Raw genomic sequence first — 19,799 nt, forward strand, 5'->3', positions numbered from 1 at the left:
GCTGGACTAGTGCTTGCTTAATTCAGATCTCAAAGATTTTAGCTAAGAGAGAGAGAGGGGAGACTAACAGGGCGAAAATTGAGAGAATCGGTCCTTTCACAAGAATTTTTGTACACTAGTACCATAGAGGCCATCTTGCAGCTATTAGGGAAGCAAGATTCAGCAAAGCATTTTGGAGATTTCTCTATATATTACAGCAACACTAAAAGGTCTGTTAAACTTGGGGTTAGTAGAGTAACGAAAGACAACACAAAGGTATGTTTAGATTACAAAGGCCGATATTTATCTCGCTTCCACCATGAGAGGATGTGACACAAGATCGGAAGGTAGGAAAATAAGTCAGTGCTCAAAGAGAAGAAGAAATTCGACCTTGCACAAATATGCCTGAGTAACCCCGTTGGTATTCCCCAGTAAGGATATTTCAGGCAACAAGCGATAAATTTGCTCCTTCCGAAAGCCCAGAGGTAAGGCCTGGGAAGGTGGACCTCCTAAAACTTTACAGAACATTTTGCATCAGTCTGGCAACAAAAAGGGCATCGAAATTACCCAGTTTCTGTCAGGCCGATAGTCGAGGTTGAACTATGAAGTTAACAGACCATACAAGAGCTGCACCCGAAAAGCAAGTGAACCCGCTTTTATTCAAGGGCAAGTAACTCCTATCCAAGGAACGGTAACTCATGTCATAACATCTCTCTTTCGCTTTTTTCACCAATTAAAGTTATCATTTATAACTTTCCTATAGGTCATATTATGGCACGACCTGAATAAGTAGTTGTTTCCGTTGGTGTGTTATTAAGCTTAGCTTAGTTTCTTTTATTTGTCATATTTTTTACTAATTAACCAGAACACTCTGACACAAGAATAAAGCATACAGAAAAAGAAGAGCTGATTATATTTGTGATAACAGTAAACCTTTTATCATTCAAACACCCTCTCGATTTCTTACTGAGCATTTTGAAGATTTCTCTGTATATTAGTGACGGGGCAACCAGGATTTGTATTTTTGAATCTTCGTGCAATAATTGCTTTGGAATCAAGCAAGATATACTTGAGACGTTGAACACCAAATCGCACTGGTTCTCCCTCTTGTTTTTGGAACAGCGGATTCAGTACACAACGTGTTATTTTATCTGGCCATAATGTTGCTTTGATATCGTCGCATGCTCGAAATATTATAGAATACGGATATTCCATCAGACCAGCTGACACAGGTAATCACAATACAAATATAAATAAAATGTGTGTATGAAATATATAAATATATACACATGCATTTGTAATAAACTTCCTCTTTATCTGCTTCAGTCTATGTCTTTCTGTTACTTCTGCATTGTAAGACTTTCTACATATTACAGTTTTTTTTACTGTTATTTTTTCATCCCAAACACAGTGCCACTAAGTTGTAAGGGGCTATTATTTGGAACTAGATTTGCAGGAATACTATGTAGGGAGTTGGACAGCAAGATGTCTGCTCACATTACACTTGGATATCTGCATGTCAGTACAGTCGGAAAAACATAGGGCCTGGAAGGGAATTCCAAAGTCTAGCAGTTCGAAGGAAGAAGCTAGTTGAGTAGAAAGCTTTTCGACATCTAAGCATCTCTACAGTGTAGGGGTGGGATTTTGCTGCTTGTCGGGTTTGTCGAGGGTATTTATGTCGAGGGGCTACTAGTGCTTTGAATTCGTCCAAGTATTTACCGTCAAAGTACTTGTAATATTTTACAGGGAAGCCACATTTCGGCGATGGAGCAGAGATAGAGAGACGTGGTTGGCGACGGTCTAGGAATGCGACGACGTGTTTGGTCTGCGTTTTGTCTTCCTCTCTCTCTCTCTCTCTCTCTCTCTCTCTCTCTCTCTCTCTCTCTCTCTCTCTCTCTCTCTCTCTCTCTTGACCCACAAAAGCATTTGTTTATATATAACTTGAAGTCCTCTGTTCTGGGACATATTTGAGAACCTGGTATTTTCCGTCGTCGTCCGACTCCAAAATCCGGCACTGCCATGCCATAATCCAAAACAACATAATTTAAACAGTAATAATTTGGATGTGTTGTGCACTACCAGTATTTGTCGCTGTAAGATTATTTAACTGATCTTCATTATTTAAACTACTGTTGTCATGTTGAGAACGTTCCAGCCAATATAACTTCAGACCTTCTTCAGGAGTATCTTATCGAACTCGGGAATCTTTTTGTCCAAATCGAAAAGATATACGAAATTTCAAACGGAACTCATTATTTAATCCACAGGAGTAACATGCTCTCATTCCGTCAGCCATGACCGGTTAAAAATCTTAAGTAATTCGTAATTATATTTTCAGTATCACTCGCACTGAGGAATGAACCTTCAACCTCCAAAAAAATGTCACTTAGAACTCAATTTTGCCTATTACTTCGCAAGGACCCATGGCGTAATTTTATATCCTGCCTTGACAGAGTTCAAAATAGACTTCGCAGTCTAGTGGGGGATTCCCTTTTCTCTTCCCTGCAACCTCTTTCCCATAGAAGAGGCGTTGCGAGCCTGTCTCTGCTTCATCGTTATTTTCATGGCAAGTGCTTGTCTGAGCTCTAATCTATGCTTCCCTCCTGTCCTGACTTTTACGGAAAACATTAATCTAGCTGAAACCACTATCAATAATTTCCCCACTCTTTATCTGTGCCTAAACCTAAACGTATATTCCATGAACAAAGCTTCTTTCTAATAACTGCACGCCTGTGGAACGCTGTTCCGTTTTCTTGTTTTCCGACCACAATATGGTTGTCTTGAAGTCCAATGTAAACAAATTCTTGATTAGCCATCCCCTTAAGTAATCCAATTTACCAAATTTCCACTATTAACGATTACTACGACATGTTCCTTTTGACCACTGTACATTCATTAACCCTTATCCTCGAGTGGCCTCCGGGCCTTGATAAGTGGTGATTCCTTTGTATACAAAAAAAAAGAAAACAGTGCCCCTCTTCTGTGTATATGTTGTTTATGTATAAGTGCATGCGTTTATATTTGCCTATGACTCCACAAGGACCCATGGCGTAACGGATAAAGTACTGGGTGATATTCAGTTTTAAGTGACACTCTTTTTGAAGGTTGAAGGCTCAAACCCTATATGCTGTTTATATTTGTTTTATAAATATGCATTTATTGCTGATATTTTTTTTTTTTACATGGAGTTCACCACTTATCAAGGCCCAATGGCCACTCAGGGATAAGGGTTATTGTGTGTACAGTAATCAAAGGGATAGTGTAGCAATAGTATTGGAGAATTGGTAAGGTGTAATTACTTAGAGGGGGGCGGTTCATCAGGAATTTGTTTGTGTTGGGCTTGAAGACATCTAGGTTGAAGTCGGGAGGGAAACAGGCAAGCGGAACAGAGTTCCACAGGCGTGCAGTTCTATAGTTTCTATCTACATTTGCATATCTGTCGCGTCACAAATATAATTCGTATTTTTATTTTTTTTATTATTTTTTTTTTTTTTTACAGAACAAAAACCAGACGTCCAAACAGTTTACAAATCAGCCGCTGAGGCAGGTGATGACATCAAGTTGTAAATTGTCTCCCCCCTTCTTCAACAAATTTTTTCGACGACAACGATGATTTCCCAACGTCTGCTTCAGTCGGTTTCTCTCTTTTCAATTTATCCTGACGAACACAAAAATACGAAATTGTCACACACAAAAAAACAAAAACAAAAAAAAAACAAAAGGACGGATTTTTGATGAAGGAAAAGCAAGATGTTTATTCATAGTATTTCTCACATTTGATCATATTTAGATTAGATGCAGGGCGGGTGGGGGCTGTGTTATTACGAACTCATGAAAGACAAGCAGAACGGTATGTTAGATAATAATGAAAAACACTGCATAGCAAAATAAACATTTTTAGATTTTATTCAATTCTGCAATAGCTATCATAAAATTTCAGATGTAAAATTTATGAAATATTAATTCTTCATTGATGTCATCACAGAATATGCACACCTGCAATTTTCACGCACACACGCGCATATATACATATATACATAATAAAGTAAAGTTGGTCTATCTCTAGATTTTTGTCATTGACAGATTTCGTCTAAAAAATCAATATTTGGTTCTGACTAGCCATTTTCTTTTTAGCTTTGATCCATGTTGTTAAAAGCAATAACATTTGATATGTATATTTGTTACCTGTTTTGATTTTAATAAACCCTTCTTTATTGACATTACAAACTATGCGTTATTGCCTTGTGTTTACGTCACATGTCACACGTGACAGAGCAAACATGGCCGAAATTATTTTTTCCCATTGAATAATGAAATACGTGTTTTATTTAATATTCCAGAAATATTTAACTAATTTTGACATGGCAATTAGGTAGATAACATTGCTTATTGTTGAAATTGATAAAAACAGTAAGTAGTTATTGTTGTTTTTTTAATGAAAACACATTTTTTTCAGATGTCGCATTTCGCTAAAATAACGAAGTACAACAATTTAATTTAATATTACAATAATGAAGTACAAAAATTCAATTAAATATTACAATAATGAAGTACAAAATTCGATTAAATATTACAATAATGAAGTACAAAAATTCAATTAAATATAACAATAATAAAGTACAAAAATTCAATTTTATTTTTTTCGAATGAATATAGGCGTTTGTATGTTTTATAGTTTACTAGCATTTCAGCCCGGCGTTGCCCGGGTGTTTGGAGGTGTATGTTGAGAAAAAAAAAAAAGAAAAAGAAAAAGCGGTCAATTTTTTTAAACTTTGACCCCTATTATGTCCCCTTAACATTTATTGTTTTGGACTCAAATCAAGTTATTAAGTTATATCCATGTCCAAGGAACTTATATCTAAAATTTCAAGTGTTTAGACCCACAATTGGCGGAGGAGTTTGGTAGAATTCTCAAAGGTCAAATCGTTGAACTTTGACCCCTTGCTCGGGTGTTTGGAGGTGTATGCTGTGCAAAAAAAGCAAAAAAAAAAAAACAAAAAAAATGGTTAATTTTTTAAAACTTTGACCCCTATTATGACCCCTTAAGATTTATTGTTTCGGGCTCAAATCACTTTATTAAGTTAGATCCATGTTCAAGGAACCTATATCTAAAATTTCAAGTGCCTAGACCCAAAATTGTCGGAGGAGTTTGGTAGAATTCCTAAAGGTCAAATCGTTGAAATTTGACCCCTTAACAGCCAAATTTCTGGCTGACACCCGTCACATCGATTTTCCCAAATCTCAGTACCCGGTATTTCAAATTTCGAGTCTATAGACTAAAAATTGACAGAGTTATTGCGTAGGGAAATGTACACAGACAGACAGACAGACAGATACGTTCACTTTTATAGATATATAGATTAGCCTAGGTTCCCGGTGTTACCCGGGTGTTTGGAGGTGTGTGTTGAGCAAAAAAAAAAAAAAACGGTGGTAGTAGGCAGGCAGGCTCGAACCCGTACTGCAAAGGAAGAAAAGAAAATGAAAAAAAAAACGTGACGTCTTTGCTGTTGCGTCCATCGCCAAACCGGAGGTGGCGACGGTTTAAATTAAGGCTAGTCAATCAAAAAGAGGGGATGACTTTCAAAAATATCGGCGAAATATATAAATATATATATATATATATATATATATATATATATATATGAACAAATAATTTATAAAACATGTTAAAAACACTTTAAGAAGAGTTAAAAACATATTTAATTTTCAAAAAGGAAACACAAATTAAGTGGATTGTCCTTAATCCACGGATTCATACTTAAAAAATCGGCCTCAGCAGAAGCGTCTTAAAATCTCTCCATTTCTTCATTCTACGCACAATTTATCTTTTAATAATAATATTTTGAACTCACTCTTTTTTCCTTGTACCAATTTGTGAATTATTTCACGGAATTCTGCCTTTTGGATGACATCGAAATATCTTCATGTAACGCGATTCCTTTGGATTTTTAATTTTAGATACGGAACTTTAACCAACTTTTCTTGGATTTTACCGTTATTGGATTTTCTACTCTTCAGCCGACCATCCATTCACGTGAAATCATATTTTCCCCCCATTCCCTCTGCTTCACTATTTTTTACCAAGTAAGCTCTATGGCTTACGTGTAGTTTCGCTAAATATTTTGCAAGCAAGATCCGATTCCGTATTTTGCTAATTCCTACTCTGATGAGAAGGAAAGTATTTTTTTTTAAACTTCGAGAATTAAGAACAGTCCACTTAATTTGTGTTTCCATTTTTGAAAATTAGAATTTTTTTAACTCTTCTTAAAGTGTTTTTAACATGTTTTATTAATTATTTGTTCTTATTATAAGCTCTATGTCTTATTTGGTTCTATTGAGCTTTTACATCTGATTAGGATTAATTAAAGTCTTAATATTTATAATATACTTTAAGTTTGCTGTTTTGGATTATCTTTGTAAACTTAATTGTAATTCTTATTTCATTTATATTTATGTGTGTGTGTGTGTGTCTGTGTAGAATTCATACTAGAATTGTCCGCAAGTACCCGTGCTACGGAAAATTTCAATTGTAAAAATGATGTTCTTCTGTTCAATCCTCAGTGTGGCCGGCTGAAAAACACAATCTCGAATTATTTAGGAATTCTGTTCAGTCATGGCTGACGGAACGAGAGCATACTACCCCGTGAAGCATTAAAGGATTCCATTTGAAATTCAGTGCAGATTTCCGAGTTTAGCAAGATACACTTGAAGACCGAAACATTATGAAAATGGCACTCCAGATGAGACTAGTAGCCGAAGAATCCAAATAATATGAAAAGCTTTCTTCTAAACGAAGATGCCATAAAAGAATCTAAGTTCAATGTTATTTCTGAAATAAAAATTTTTTTTAAAAGTCATCATCGTCGTCATCATGCAGTCCGTCAATCTTGACGATGACTAGTTGGGGCCTCGGTGTTGGCGTAGTCTCACTCCGTCACCAGAGGACTTTCCACCTTGGCTCCAAACTTGCTTGTGCAGTTTAGGTGCAGTATCTGTTGCGTATCAGATAGACACCCTCTGAACCTCTAATGTTCATATCCAGTGGAGTGGAGCGAACCCATGACAACTGGCAGCAGAGGAGGTGCGCAGCTTCTGGCCGAAAGTAATCTCAGTGAGGCAAACAGTCGCCCTATCGTGTCCGCTACTACGCCTTTTCTCCCTGAATGAGGTTCCATAGCCTTTTAAGGAAAACTGCAAGGCAGCAGTAGGATTTGAAGTCAGAGTTCCCATCTCTTGTCCTTTTGCTGTGATAAGGCCCACAAGGCAGTGGTGTTTGATTAAACAAAAAGAAATGGATGTTGCGCAGATTTATTTACAAACGAAATGAAATAAAATAAAATAAAATGAATTTTAAAAAATATAAAACTTTACTTACAAAACTTTTTTTATAAATAAACAAACAAAAAACATTGCAGAGATCGTGTCCCTATCTACTTGCTCTCCACACACACACACTTATACAACCGATATATAATAAATTTATCAAAATTTGCTCCAATTTTGTACCTCATCTTATCTGACGGTTGCCTTATATGCCAAAATATACGGTGTTCATATTATTTAGATTCTGTGGATTATTGTTTTCATCTTGCATGTTATTTTCATAACGTTTTAGTTCACATGAAGAAGATCGTAGGTTACATCGATCAAAACGTTTTGAAAATAAAACTCAGGATGAGAACAATAGTTCAAATAATCCGTATAATAAACCGTTTACGAATTAACATTAATATATTTCATGAATATTTTTAAGAGTGGCATGGGGGATATTAAGTCAGTCCTGGAAATGACAGAAACCGTTTACGAATTAACATTACTATATTTTAAAGAGTGGGGTGGGGGATATTAAGTCAGTCCCGGAAATATACAGTATTTTTGTATCAAAACAGCACGCAGAAAATACTTTTCTCAAAATTGTGCTTGACGTTTTGAATAGAAGTGAATATGAAGCATCTGTTTGATGCTACACTTCAACTTTCTTGTCCTCAGTCAGTGAAGGAGATATCCTTCTAGACTGAGGCAATTTAAATTTATGCCCCAATCCAGGCTGCCCCTTTTTAAAGAGCTGGATTTTCCCTACATTAAAAAACCCGAGTCAGGTGGACAGGTAGATTACGATAAAGTACGAATGAAGATTCCAAATCGTAAAGAAAAATAAATATGAAAAGTTGAAAAACAATTGGTTGGGAATTCAAAAGGGATTTTGTAGTGCCATTTTTTTTTTTTTTTTTTTAATGTCAGTCAATGGACAATGCACAATGGGAATTTGGTAATCAGCCTGCTTTCTCACTGATGATGAGTGACCATCACTCATCAAGACACGCCAACAAAAAAATCTGCCTTCAACCCCCCCCCTCCATACACACACTACACACACCTTAGCTAACATGACAAAAAGATGAAGAAACAAAATAATTAAATCAACAAAAGTTTTATTTTACGTTTCAGGACAAGATTTTTTTTTAATTTTTACAATTCACAATTTACACATGGTCAGGGACTTTTTACATTTTTTTTTTGTTAAGGAATAACATAGGATTAAATTAAAATTTGAATTTTACATTTTCAATAAAAATAGTGAAACAATATTTTTTACAAGGTTTTTATTTTAATAATTTGTTTGTTTTTTTTTAGTTTTTTTATATACGTATACTGAGCCATTAGACATTTAGAGAATGCAAAAAAAAGAAACAATATAACCAGACAAACAATTTTATAAATTTCAAACAAAAAGATGGTTGAAAATGAGTGACTATCCTCTGCCGAATAAACATTTTAGCTAATAAAGACGATCACACAAACACACAATGTTGTATGAGAACAGTGTTGTGGAGTTAAAAGTTATAAGATCTGACTCAACCTCCCAATGTTCCAAAGTGTACAAACTCTAACATGCTAAAACGTACAAACTCAGACATGTTATTTTAAAGCCTTCCAATATTCAAATTGTCTGTTGGTTCTTTTGAGATTAAAAAATTTTGACTCTGACTCCTAATATTTTTATTAGTTTGCCTCAGACTCCTTCCAAAACCTTCAACCGTACAACCCTGATAAAAAAAGAAACTTTATTCCTTATAACTTTTGTTAAATGGTAAAAAATGAATAGCCTTTTGCTGTAAACACTTTCAGTCTAAAACAGAGATTAGCAACCTTTCAAGAAAGGGGACCAATTGGCTATGCAGTGTCTTGGTAAAGAACCATCATGGTATTGAATTAAATTTTCACAGACTCAAACTGATCCATCAAAAAAGTTTTCTTTTTAACGTTTAAAAAAAAAAAAAAAAAAAAAAATGAATCTGATTTTATTGAAATAATTTATCTTATGTTACGACAAAAATAATAGAAAAACAATTACTGATCTCCATCTGGCATCAATTGGGATGAATGGCTCTCGTCTTGGGGAGGCTCCATGTTTTGACAAACTTCTGGGCTTGACCTTTACTCCTGATATGAAATGGAACACATGCATCAAATCTGTTGCCAAGGTTGCTAGAAAAATGGTGGGATCCTTCTATCGATCCAGCAGATATCTACCTGCTGATGGAATTTTCTACCTATATAAGAGCCAGGTACGTCCAAGGATGGAGTATTGCTGTCACATCTGGGTAGGAGCTGCTAGGAAGGACTTATCCTTCCTGGACAGTTCTTCAGAATAGACTTTGTAGCCTCATAGGAGAAGCCCTTTTCTCTTCCCTACAACCTCTTTCTCACAGAAGAGACGTTGCTAGCCTGTCTCTGCTTTATAATTTTCATGGCAAGTGCTCGTCTGAGCTCCAATCTTCACAAGAAACACTCGTCTAAGTGAAATGACTATCAATAATTTCCCCCACTCTTTATCTGTGCCTAAACCTAAACGTAAATTCCATGAACAAAGCTTCTTTCTAAGAACTGCACGCCTGTGGAACTCTCTTCCGTTTGATTGCTACCCAGCAGACTACAATATGGTTGTCTTCAAGTCCAACGTAAACAAATTCTTGATGAGCCATTCCTCTTAAGTAATCCAATTTACAAAATTTACACTATTAACGATTATTACAATATTGTCCCATAGACTACTGTACATTCTTTAACCCTTATCCTCGAGTGACTTCTGGGCTTTGATAAGTGGTGACTCCTATGTAAAAAAAAAAAAAAGTTTCCTAAATCTTTTCGAAAAACAATAACCAAACTCTTGCACAAAATCTATATATCTATAAAAGTGAAAGTGTCGGTCTGTCTGTGTGTGCATTTCCCAATGCAATAAATCTGTAAATTTTCAGTCTTATAGACTCAAAATTTGATATACCGGGTACTGAGATTTGGGAAAATCTTTGTAATCCATTTTCGGCCAGAAATTTGGCTGTTAAGGGGTCAAAGTTCAACGATTTGACGTTTGATAACTCTACCAAACTCCTCCGACAATTTTGGGTCTAAACACTTTAAATTTTAGATATAGGTTCCTTGGACATGGATCTAACTTAATAACTTGATTTGAGCCCAAAACAATAAATGTTAAGGGGTCATAATAGGGGTCAATGTTTTAAAAAAAATCAACCTCTGCGGTCTCTACCAAATTACTCAATTTCTGGTCTAAAAATTTGAAATTTTACATAAAGGATATTCAGAGATAGGTCAGGCTTTTTAATCGGTTTGGGTCGAAAATTTGAGCTATCAATATATAAATGTATGTATGTATGTTTGCATGTCTGACTAAAACTTTTGACAGAGGCAACGGATTTTCACAAGATCAGTATCATTTTGAAGCTCGCTCCTTCAGAGGACAAATGCCGAAAAATTAGCTAAAAAAGGTGTCGCTTTTTTCGCCCATATTTTCGAAAGTCATCCCCTCTTTTCGATTGTCTAGCCTTAATTTAAACCTACATTACTTCCAGTTTTTTTCACGTTCTTTTCCTCCTTTGTGGTACGGGTTCGAGCCTGCCTTCCTACTAACACTTTTTTTTTTTTAGCTCAACATACACCTCCAAACACCCGGGCAACGCCGGGCTGAAATGCTAGTATTCAATAAAACCTAACATAAAACTGTCCTACAGTTGCTGCAAAAACTTAGAAATGGTAATTTAAGCAACCAATATTACTTAATACTTCTACCAAGTCATTGCTGATGTAACAAAAATTATCATCATAGATTAAATAAAGGGTTCTATTTGAAATTCCATACAGATTTCAGACCTGAAAAAGGACATGAGAACAGTAGTTCAAACAAGAAAAATTATCAATCCTCATCTCAAAAACTCTGAAACAGTTATTTTGGTACTTGTACAGTTTAATCAACACATTAAAAATTGAAAATATTTTTTAAAAAAAATAAAAAAAAAATAAAAAGTTATATTGTATGTATCCGTTATGGAATGAAGTTCTCTGAAAAAAAAATTCTCATAATTTGATGAAGTATATTTTTTTTAAACAGGTAAAAACAATTTGTTATGATACGGATCAAAAGGTAGCCATGTTTTGATTTTTAGGAAGAATAAACATGGGACGAGGGGGTGTCGGCGCTTTAAACTGAGTTAGTTCTCTATGGTATGTTCTAAAAATCCAAACTTGGCTATCTTCAGCACGCTGTCATAAAAACGTTTTTCCACAGTAAAAAAAAAAAAAAAATACTCGATCAAATTAAGTGAAAATTTTTTTTATTTTTTTTTTTTTTCAGAGAACTTCATTCCATAACAAATATGTACAATAAACTTTTTTCAATATTTTCATTTTTTAATGTCTTGATTAAACTGTACAAGTACCGTTATTTTAATGCTTAAAGATTTTCTTGTTTTATTTTTTAATTTATTTTTATTTGTTTTGAAAATCACTTTGATGCTTGTTTAGTGGTAGTTACAAAACAAAAATACAAAAAAATCTTTATGATGTACATACTCATCATGGAACGAAAATATCACATTCCAAAAATCAGATAAATTGATAGAGTAGTTTTTTTTTTAAGGAAATCAAATTATGAGGAACCAAAGAGGCTAGGAGTGGCCATATTGTTTTAAATTTTGCCAAAATGCAAGGGCAACAATTCAATTCGACTACAGAGATTTTGTTTGTATTCAAAATAATACAAACTTTAATCGCTAAAAATTGTAAAATTTGATTTTATTAATTAAAAAAAAAATTTAAACGATTTTTGGAATATCAAATTTTTGTTCCATGACAAGTTTGTACATCATAAAAATTTTTCTGTATTCTTGCTTTTGTTTTTTAGTCAAATGTAATTCTAAATAAGCACCATTTTTTTTCCAATTCAAACAACCAAACTTGTCCTCAATGACCCAACACTTCACTTTTTTTTTCTAGTTGCATTCAAGTATTGGAACATAGAGCTAGATTTAAATCATTCAATCATACCTCCAACTCTACTAAAAAAGTAGCAGAATTGGATCACAATCAACAAAATGTAAAGTTGGCAATTAAGTAGTTTGGAATTTTATCAAAGACACCAAAAAAAAAATTTTCCACAGACAATACAAACCAAGGATTGTCTGATCTGATGCTTTGTGATAATTGGGGCTATGACAAGAGAATATTTTTATCATTGTTTTGACTCTCGAGTATATATCTGACACAGTTAATCAATTGAGAACCACATCACTGTATCTAAAAACATATAAGATATTAACTGATATACACTAGAGAGTCAAAATAATGTAAAGAATATTCTCTTGTCATAGGCCTAGTCATAACTCCGCATCCCCCAAAACTAAGCACTCATATTCAAAGAGTAAATAACTGTATAATTCTATAGTCTATATATTCACTGACAAGCTCAACCATTCTTTTATTCAACTTGTTTTAAATAATGTAGACGATGATGATGATGTAGATGGTAATGGTGATGATGGCAGTGTTTGTTCCATTATGTAAACTCCTGAGAACACCGTTCGACTCGCGGCTCGACAACAATCTCTTTTCATGAAGGTTGGTAGATTTTGCTTATATCTTCGTACTGCATCTTCTCAAGTGTACGGCCGGCGAGCGGACCCTAGAAATAAGAAAAGAAAAAGATTTATAAAACTTTATGGGAGGAAGTGATGAGGATCGATTAGATAGAAAGAGGGATGAATAAAGACCTGGTCAGAGACAGGTCGGCTTGGAAGTCAATTTCTAAAAGCTGTACAAAAACATGCCAGCATGTAAAACAGACGTTAAACTGAATATGGATGATGAAAGTTCTTGGGTTAATCGATGGAGAACAGTTGAGATAGCAGGATCAATTCACAGGGCATGCCTAAGGAAAACACAAGTGCTAATAGCTTTGAAGGATAAATAAAGACCTGGCCAGAGATAGGTTCGTTTGAAAGTCAATTTCTGAAAGCCATACTAAACAGATGTAATAAAGATGGCAAAACGATGAAGGTAATAGCCTGTAGGGAAGCAATCTCAGGTGTTTGAAAGCTGAGTAGTCCTGCTCATGGAAATTCCATTTTGTCTTAATTCCTTCTGTGAATGTTTGACAAGAAACCAGGGATCGGAGCTCAGTCGAGCATTCTTCATGGAAATAATGATAGAGTAGAGAAAGACTAGACATCAAGACTGAAACAGGAAGGGGTTGGGATGGCGTGGGGGTCAAGTAACCAACCACCATGTCTAGATGCGTTCATTTTATTTGTTTAAATCAGAAATTTCGAAACAATTACACGCATACATGCTAAACAAATAACCTAAAAGTTGTTAGCGGAGACAAGATCAAAGTGTAGTATCTGTTCTTCAGGTGCTATACTTCAATTTCTTGTTCTGCTAGTGGAGGAGAAATCCTTCACGACTGAGACAATTTTTATTTTTTTGTTCCTTTTCTCCACATTAAAAAACGACCCTGGTGTCTAACTCTGTTCCGTGGGGAGTTGATTTGCTTTACGGCATATCAACTATCTATGGGTCATTTAATGCCAAATATAATTCTATAGGTATCATAATTAATCATATTCTTAGAAGACATTGCACTACTCTTGGAAAACATTACTATTGAGAAACATTACTATACTATTATAACTACACAGACGGATTATTTTGTGCTATTTTTTTCACACAACAAAGATGTTTGCTCTTTACACAAGTAACAGCAGTCCTCTTCTTTTTTCTCCCAACAATAAATCACATACAGCGAATAAGATGGCGTTCATAAACGAAAAAATATCTGTTGAGCAAAAAAATCTGTCTTTTATCTTGCCAGCTCAAACTCCCAGCAACACCTAAATTTGCATAAGCGCATTATTCTTGAATCTGAAGGGCTTCAGGTTTGCACACCACTGCATCCGTTCACCAGGTACACACCAACCATGGCCGCTTATTTATATGCCTCTTCACATGGTTAACATGCTAAAATAAGGGGGAGATGCAGAAATTTTGACCAAAAAACAGAAATTTTTTTCCCCCCTTCATCAAAAACATTGCTCATGGAATGTGAGGAATTCGATGCCTCCGTTCAGTCTCGCAAAACAAAGGATACCCCCTGTAAGGGCAGCTGTATATGTAATTGTGAGGCAAGAGTTACCCAATCACCAACCACGCCTCTCCTGAATCAGCACTGTTTGAGTCTGGTGGCAAGGGGAAGTTAAAGACAACTGGAAACAATGCGGAGAACACATACAGCACCTGGAAGTCACCCATCTGGTACTGGCCAGGCTCATTGTTGCTTAACTTCGGTGATCTGATGGGAGCCAGTGTGTCAAACGTGATAATGCCGTATTATAAACACGAGAACTAAAGAATAAAATAAGAGAGGTGAGGGTTACAAGATTACCAGAAGTAAACTCAAGGTCCATTTTTAATACTCTAGCATTATTTTCATGGAAGATACTCGACTGAGCTTCAATCTCTGGTTCCTTCTTGTAGGACATTTACAGCAAGAACCCCTCTTAATACCACAACTTCAACTTTCCTTTCTTCCTCTATGTTCCTAACATCAAGTGAATTTCCATGAACAGAGTTTCTTTTAAAGAACTTTGCATCCGTGTTACATGTTACCAGGGTTTCTTTCCAAGAACTTTCCACCTGTGGAACACAATCACAGAACTGCTTTTCTGCAGACTATAACAGTCATCTTCAAATTCAATGCCAACAAATACTTGTCATAACCCTGTAAGAGAGCACGGACACGCATATGGGAACTTTGTGTAAATGTTGAGCCGTGTGCAAAATGACATCAGAGTAAGGATAAAGAAAAAAGTATAAAAAGAACGAGGACGTTAGAGACGTGAGTGACGTCACAGCTGTAATGAGAAGTCACACGTGGCAGGAGAATGAGGAATAAAGATCTTTTCTTAAAACCTGAAACAGAAGTTGAAGTTCTTTTCTATTCTTTGTCTCTTTTGCGAGTTTATAGCATGTTGGGGCCCGCATGCCTACATGAAAATGCATGTGTAATATTACAAACCGTCCTCACAAGTAATTAAATTTTGTTCATTCTATTCATCTTCAATTCTCTCATAATATTCATCATCTTTCAACTAACTTGTTGCAATTGTGCCTCCTCGATGTACATCTCCCCAACAAACTCGTTTAGCAACAAAATCATGCCCCTTCACTGTTGAGGTCCCTAAATGCCAGAAAGCTTTTTACTCTAATAGTTTCTTTCCTCAAACAGCTAGACTTTGAAATTCCCTTTCTCCTACTCACTTCCCTGACTGTACTGATATGCAGAAGTTTAAATGTAATGTAAACTAACATCTTGTTGATCTTTCCTAGGCATGGTCCCAAAAAGTAGTCCCTTATGTCCAAGTTGTGATACGCCTTATTAGAGATGAATGTGAGTAAAAAAAAAAAAAAAAAAAAAAAAAAAGGTTCAATAGGGTTTTCATTCATCGTAGTCAATTCCATAGTCCATGGAAGTATCCACTAGCCCAATTACTCCTCCCCTCCTTACAAGAAGTCTTATATGGAGAAAGGACATCTTGACAAAACAATGATGTATTTTTCTGCTTAAATTCTCTATTTGGTAAAAATATAGAATTTCCCTTTTTTTTCGTTGTTCTTTTAATTTATTTCCTAAAATAAATCTTTGAATTTATTTTCTAAAATAAACCGCATGCCAACATTAAAATGCATGTGTAATATTACAAACCGTCCTCACAAGTAATTAAATTTTGTTCATTCCATTCATCATCTTCAATCCTCTCATAATATTCATCATCTTTCAACTAAAAACTGATCCACCTTGTTAACCCTTATCTTCAAGTGTGTTTGTTTTAGTCTTGATAAGTGGTTATTTATTAGTATAGAACAGAAACACATCTTTTCATGTCACATTAAGATTTGGCTGAGGGGGTGCACCTTACATGTCGACTGTACACACTCACCTGGTCGATGGTAACTGTACAATAGAATTTCTCCTCGTTCAGTGATTGCAGTCGTGCTACACTCTCTCGATAAGCGCCGTTCACTATCAACACTTTTTTACCTGCAATAGAATAAGAAACTTATCAGCCATATTTTGCGGTGACAAAAAAAATATAATTATTTTTTATAAATAAATATTTCTTTTCCACAAACATGTTTTATGTTCCATTACACTAACATTTAAATGTGCGAGAAATAAAGCCTATATTTTATTTACAAATCTAGTAAATTTCAGAAAGATCTGCTAAAGGAGAGCCCTTATTTCTGGCAAAAATTGAAGTAGTCCCTAACCACATTAGAGATCTGGTATCTGAAAAATATTTTGCAAGTAGACAAGTTTCTAAATTAGACATTTCCAATCTTCTGCATGGTCTCTCCTCTCTTAAATATTAATCACTTGCAGCAAATCTGCTATTCATATGCAGCTGTCTCGTGCATGTTTACATGACAAACTATTAAGAAATAGTTTGTTCTTGTTTACAAACAGCTTTTAATTCTGGCGTATGCATTACTGAAAAAGTAACATGATGCGACACTTCCATTTCTCGTTCTTTCAGTGGAGGAGAAATCCTTCACAACTGAGACAATTTTTATTTTTGTACCTTTTCTCCACGTTAAAAAACGACTCTGGTGTCTAACTCTGTCCCGTGGGGAGGCATAGTAAATAGGTACAACCTTTTTGGGCATCATTGGATTAATTTTTGTTCTCTCTACTAATGCGTTGCTAATCTTGATAAAATAGAATATCAAATACTCATTTTTTCACCTGGATACGATCCCCTCCCTGCTTTAAAAAAAGAAAATCCAAACAAGTATTTTTTTTTTAATGTAATCACCCCCAGACAAGACATGAAGCCATTTGATGTAGAAATATATATTCTTATATTCGCCAAACTTTCACAAGAAACACTCGTCTAGCTGAAAACACTATCAATAATTTCCCCCACTCTTTATCTGTGCCTAAACCTAAACGTAGATTCCATGAACAAAGTTTCTTTCTTATAACTGCACGCCTGTGGAACTCTCTTCTGGTTTCCTGTTTTCCAGCTGACTACAATCTGATTGTCTTCAAATCTAACGTAAACAAGTTCTTGATGAGCCGTTCCACTTAAGTTAACAAATTTACCGAATTTCCATTACTAACGATTACTATATTGTCCAATTGTACACTCTTAATCCTTATCCTCGAGTGGTCTCTGACCTTGATAAGTGGTTATGCCTATGTAAAAAAATAATTTTTTTTAAATATACCAATCCTTATTTAAGAAGCTCAATGTAATTACAGAGCAATATAGTGAATAAATGACAAAAACATCATGAATTTTGAAAAATAGTTTTTGTCATTTATTCACTTATGTTTCATGGTTCAATTTTAAATTCTGAAAAAACAACATATAGAGACATATATTCGATTGAAGAATTTATTGTTTGACAAAGGAATATATAGAAGGGGTTATTTTAATTTCCTTAATCCATGGATTTTCAACAATGGATCATATCATCAGAGGAAATGAAATGCAGTTAGCAAAATGTTCAGCTGCGAATGGACGCTATTTTGCTTTTCAGCACAATTATTGAAAATAGTTTTTTGAGTGGTTGTGGATAATTATATGGAGAAAATTATACAAAAAGAGAAATTGATATAACCTGGATAGTCCATTATCGGAAGGAGTCCAATGTCATTCGGGGTTATAAATCCGGGTGGGCAGAAAATAGGCCCATGGGAGAAAGTGATATTCCCATATAGCGAAAGCGTACTGTTCCTTATTGATATTCCGAAAAGTATACCGGGCAGCCTTATTCGTTGTTGCGTTGATTGCGTGTTATTTGCTGTGGTCCAGATGCTTTCTCAGTGTCGACAAAGTATATCCGAAATTGGGCGGATATACCATTCCATTGTAATTATCCCAATGAGTAATAGAATTTGAGCATTGAACTAAGTGTGCAATGGACCTCAGAGTCAATAGTGTAGTTATCAAAATACCAAAGATGGCAAAATAATTCTGGTGATGATAGAAAGAATCTGGACCACAGAAAATAACATATAAATTATATATTGCTCTATTCTTAAATATTGAGCTTTTCCTTTTTGGCTAGGATTTCCTTGAAAGTATTACTTTAAGTAATATCTATCAGGATTTTTCAACTGAATTTCTATCAGTGTCTTTTCTCGTTTATATATATATAACATTATAAACCTGTAAGGAAGGTATACAAAATTTTTAATTATCCAACGAGGACTACAAATAAACAAAAAAGACCTTATTCTAAGGAGTTTTGAAAAATGCAATTCTTCTCATCAAAGGAAAGAGGTTTGCAAAATATACAATAAATTTTACAGGTTAATGCATTGAAAGAAACTACAAATATGCAATTAATCATTCTTGCATCAAAAAAGTTATTAAAGAATTAGTAACAGTTTATAGGGATTCAAAATGATTAAGAAAGCAGGAAATCAGAAAAAGGAAGAAAAAGATTGTAAAAATCCAATGAATAATAAGGTAAAATCCATTTAAGGTAAAATTCCATAAAGAACGAGAAAACAGAATTATAGATGTTCAGGGTAAATTAAAGCTTCAAGAAAAAAAAAACATCAGATCACAGAGAAGTGAAGTTCCAGTTTTTTTATATATAAAACGTTAAGGCAAATAGAAGTGAAGATTCAAAAGATAGCAATCATATATATATATATATATATATATATGGTAATGAAGACAGCAAGAATTACTCTCTCTCTATATATATATATATATATATATAACTACCTAATTTATTCACATAAAATTAATATACGAAAGTATAGATTTATGCGTAAACTTTAAGTATTTACTTCAAAAGTGCTCAATACGTAGGTAGAGCTAGTTAGTAATTTATAAAATATATATGGCGATTAAGCTACACTGAATATTCGGCGTTTCATCCACTCTAGGACTCCTTAGGCTTATGCGTGAATTCTGTGGTTGTTTATCGTTTCAATAGAAGAGGACCATATAAAAACGATAAACAACCACAGAATTCGCGCATAAGCCTGAGGAGTCCTAGAGTGGATGAAACACCGAATATTCAGTGTAGCTTAATCGCCATATATATTTTATAAATTACTAATATATATATATATATATATATATATATTTTTCTTTTTTTTTCTTTTTTTTTGCTGATGCGGAGACTATGTTTTAAAGGACATATATATATATATATATCTTTAAGATGGAATTAGACCTGGAGTTTAAAGAGCAGAGTTTATTTTAATGTATTAGTAAATGTATTAATACTTTTTAAAGAAAACAGTGCCCATTGTACAATATATAATAAGCTCAATAGGTATAGGTATCCTAGAGCTATATTAATATTGAGTAAAACGATTCATAATTGTGACTTAAAAATCAATTTCAAAAGAAAAAAACAAACAAAATCAACTCGATTGTACGATCGTTTCGGAAACGATGTTCATTTTATTGAAATTGACAATAAGTTTTGACAATAATTTG

At 34.4% G+C, this 19,799-nt stretch overlaps 2 protein-coding genes across 2 annotated transcripts in view; one reads left to right on the forward strand and one right to left on the reverse strand.

The window, feature by feature from the left end:
- The window catches only part of LOC145243755 (reelin-like), a 64,294-nt gene extending 60,594 nt beyond the window's left edge, over positions 1-3,700 (forward strand). The window contains exon 15 of the mRNA XM_080106799.1: positions 3,479-3,700. Within this exon, the coding sequence (XP_079962925.1) occupies positions 3,479-3,521 (43 nt within the window). The 3' untranslated portion in view covers positions 3,522-3,700. The remainder of the gene's footprint in view (positions 1-3,478) is intronic.
- Positions 3,701-12,720: 9,020 nt separating this feature from the next.
- The window catches only part of LOC145243757 (DNA/RNA-binding protein KIN17-like), a 58,473-nt gene continuing 51,394 nt past the window's right edge, over positions 12,721-19,799 (reverse strand). The window contains exons 6-7 of the mRNA XM_080106800.1: positions 16,269-16,369; positions 12,721-12,955 (exon numbers count right to left, since the gene is read on the reverse strand). Coding sequence (XP_079962926.1) covers positions 12,884-12,955; positions 16,269-16,369 — 173 coding nt within the window. The 3' untranslated portion in view covers positions 12,721-12,883. The remainder of the gene's footprint in view (positions 12,956-16,268; positions 16,370-19,799) is intronic.

The sequence above is a fragment of the Euprymna scolopes genome, chromosome 22 (assembly GCF_053919585.1).
Source record: "Euprymna scolopes isolate OS-2025 chromosome 22, ASM5391958v1, whole genome shotgun sequence".
Lineage (NCBI taxonomy): Eukaryota > Metazoa > Mollusca > Cephalopoda > Sepiida > Sepiolidae > Euprymna > Euprymna scolopes.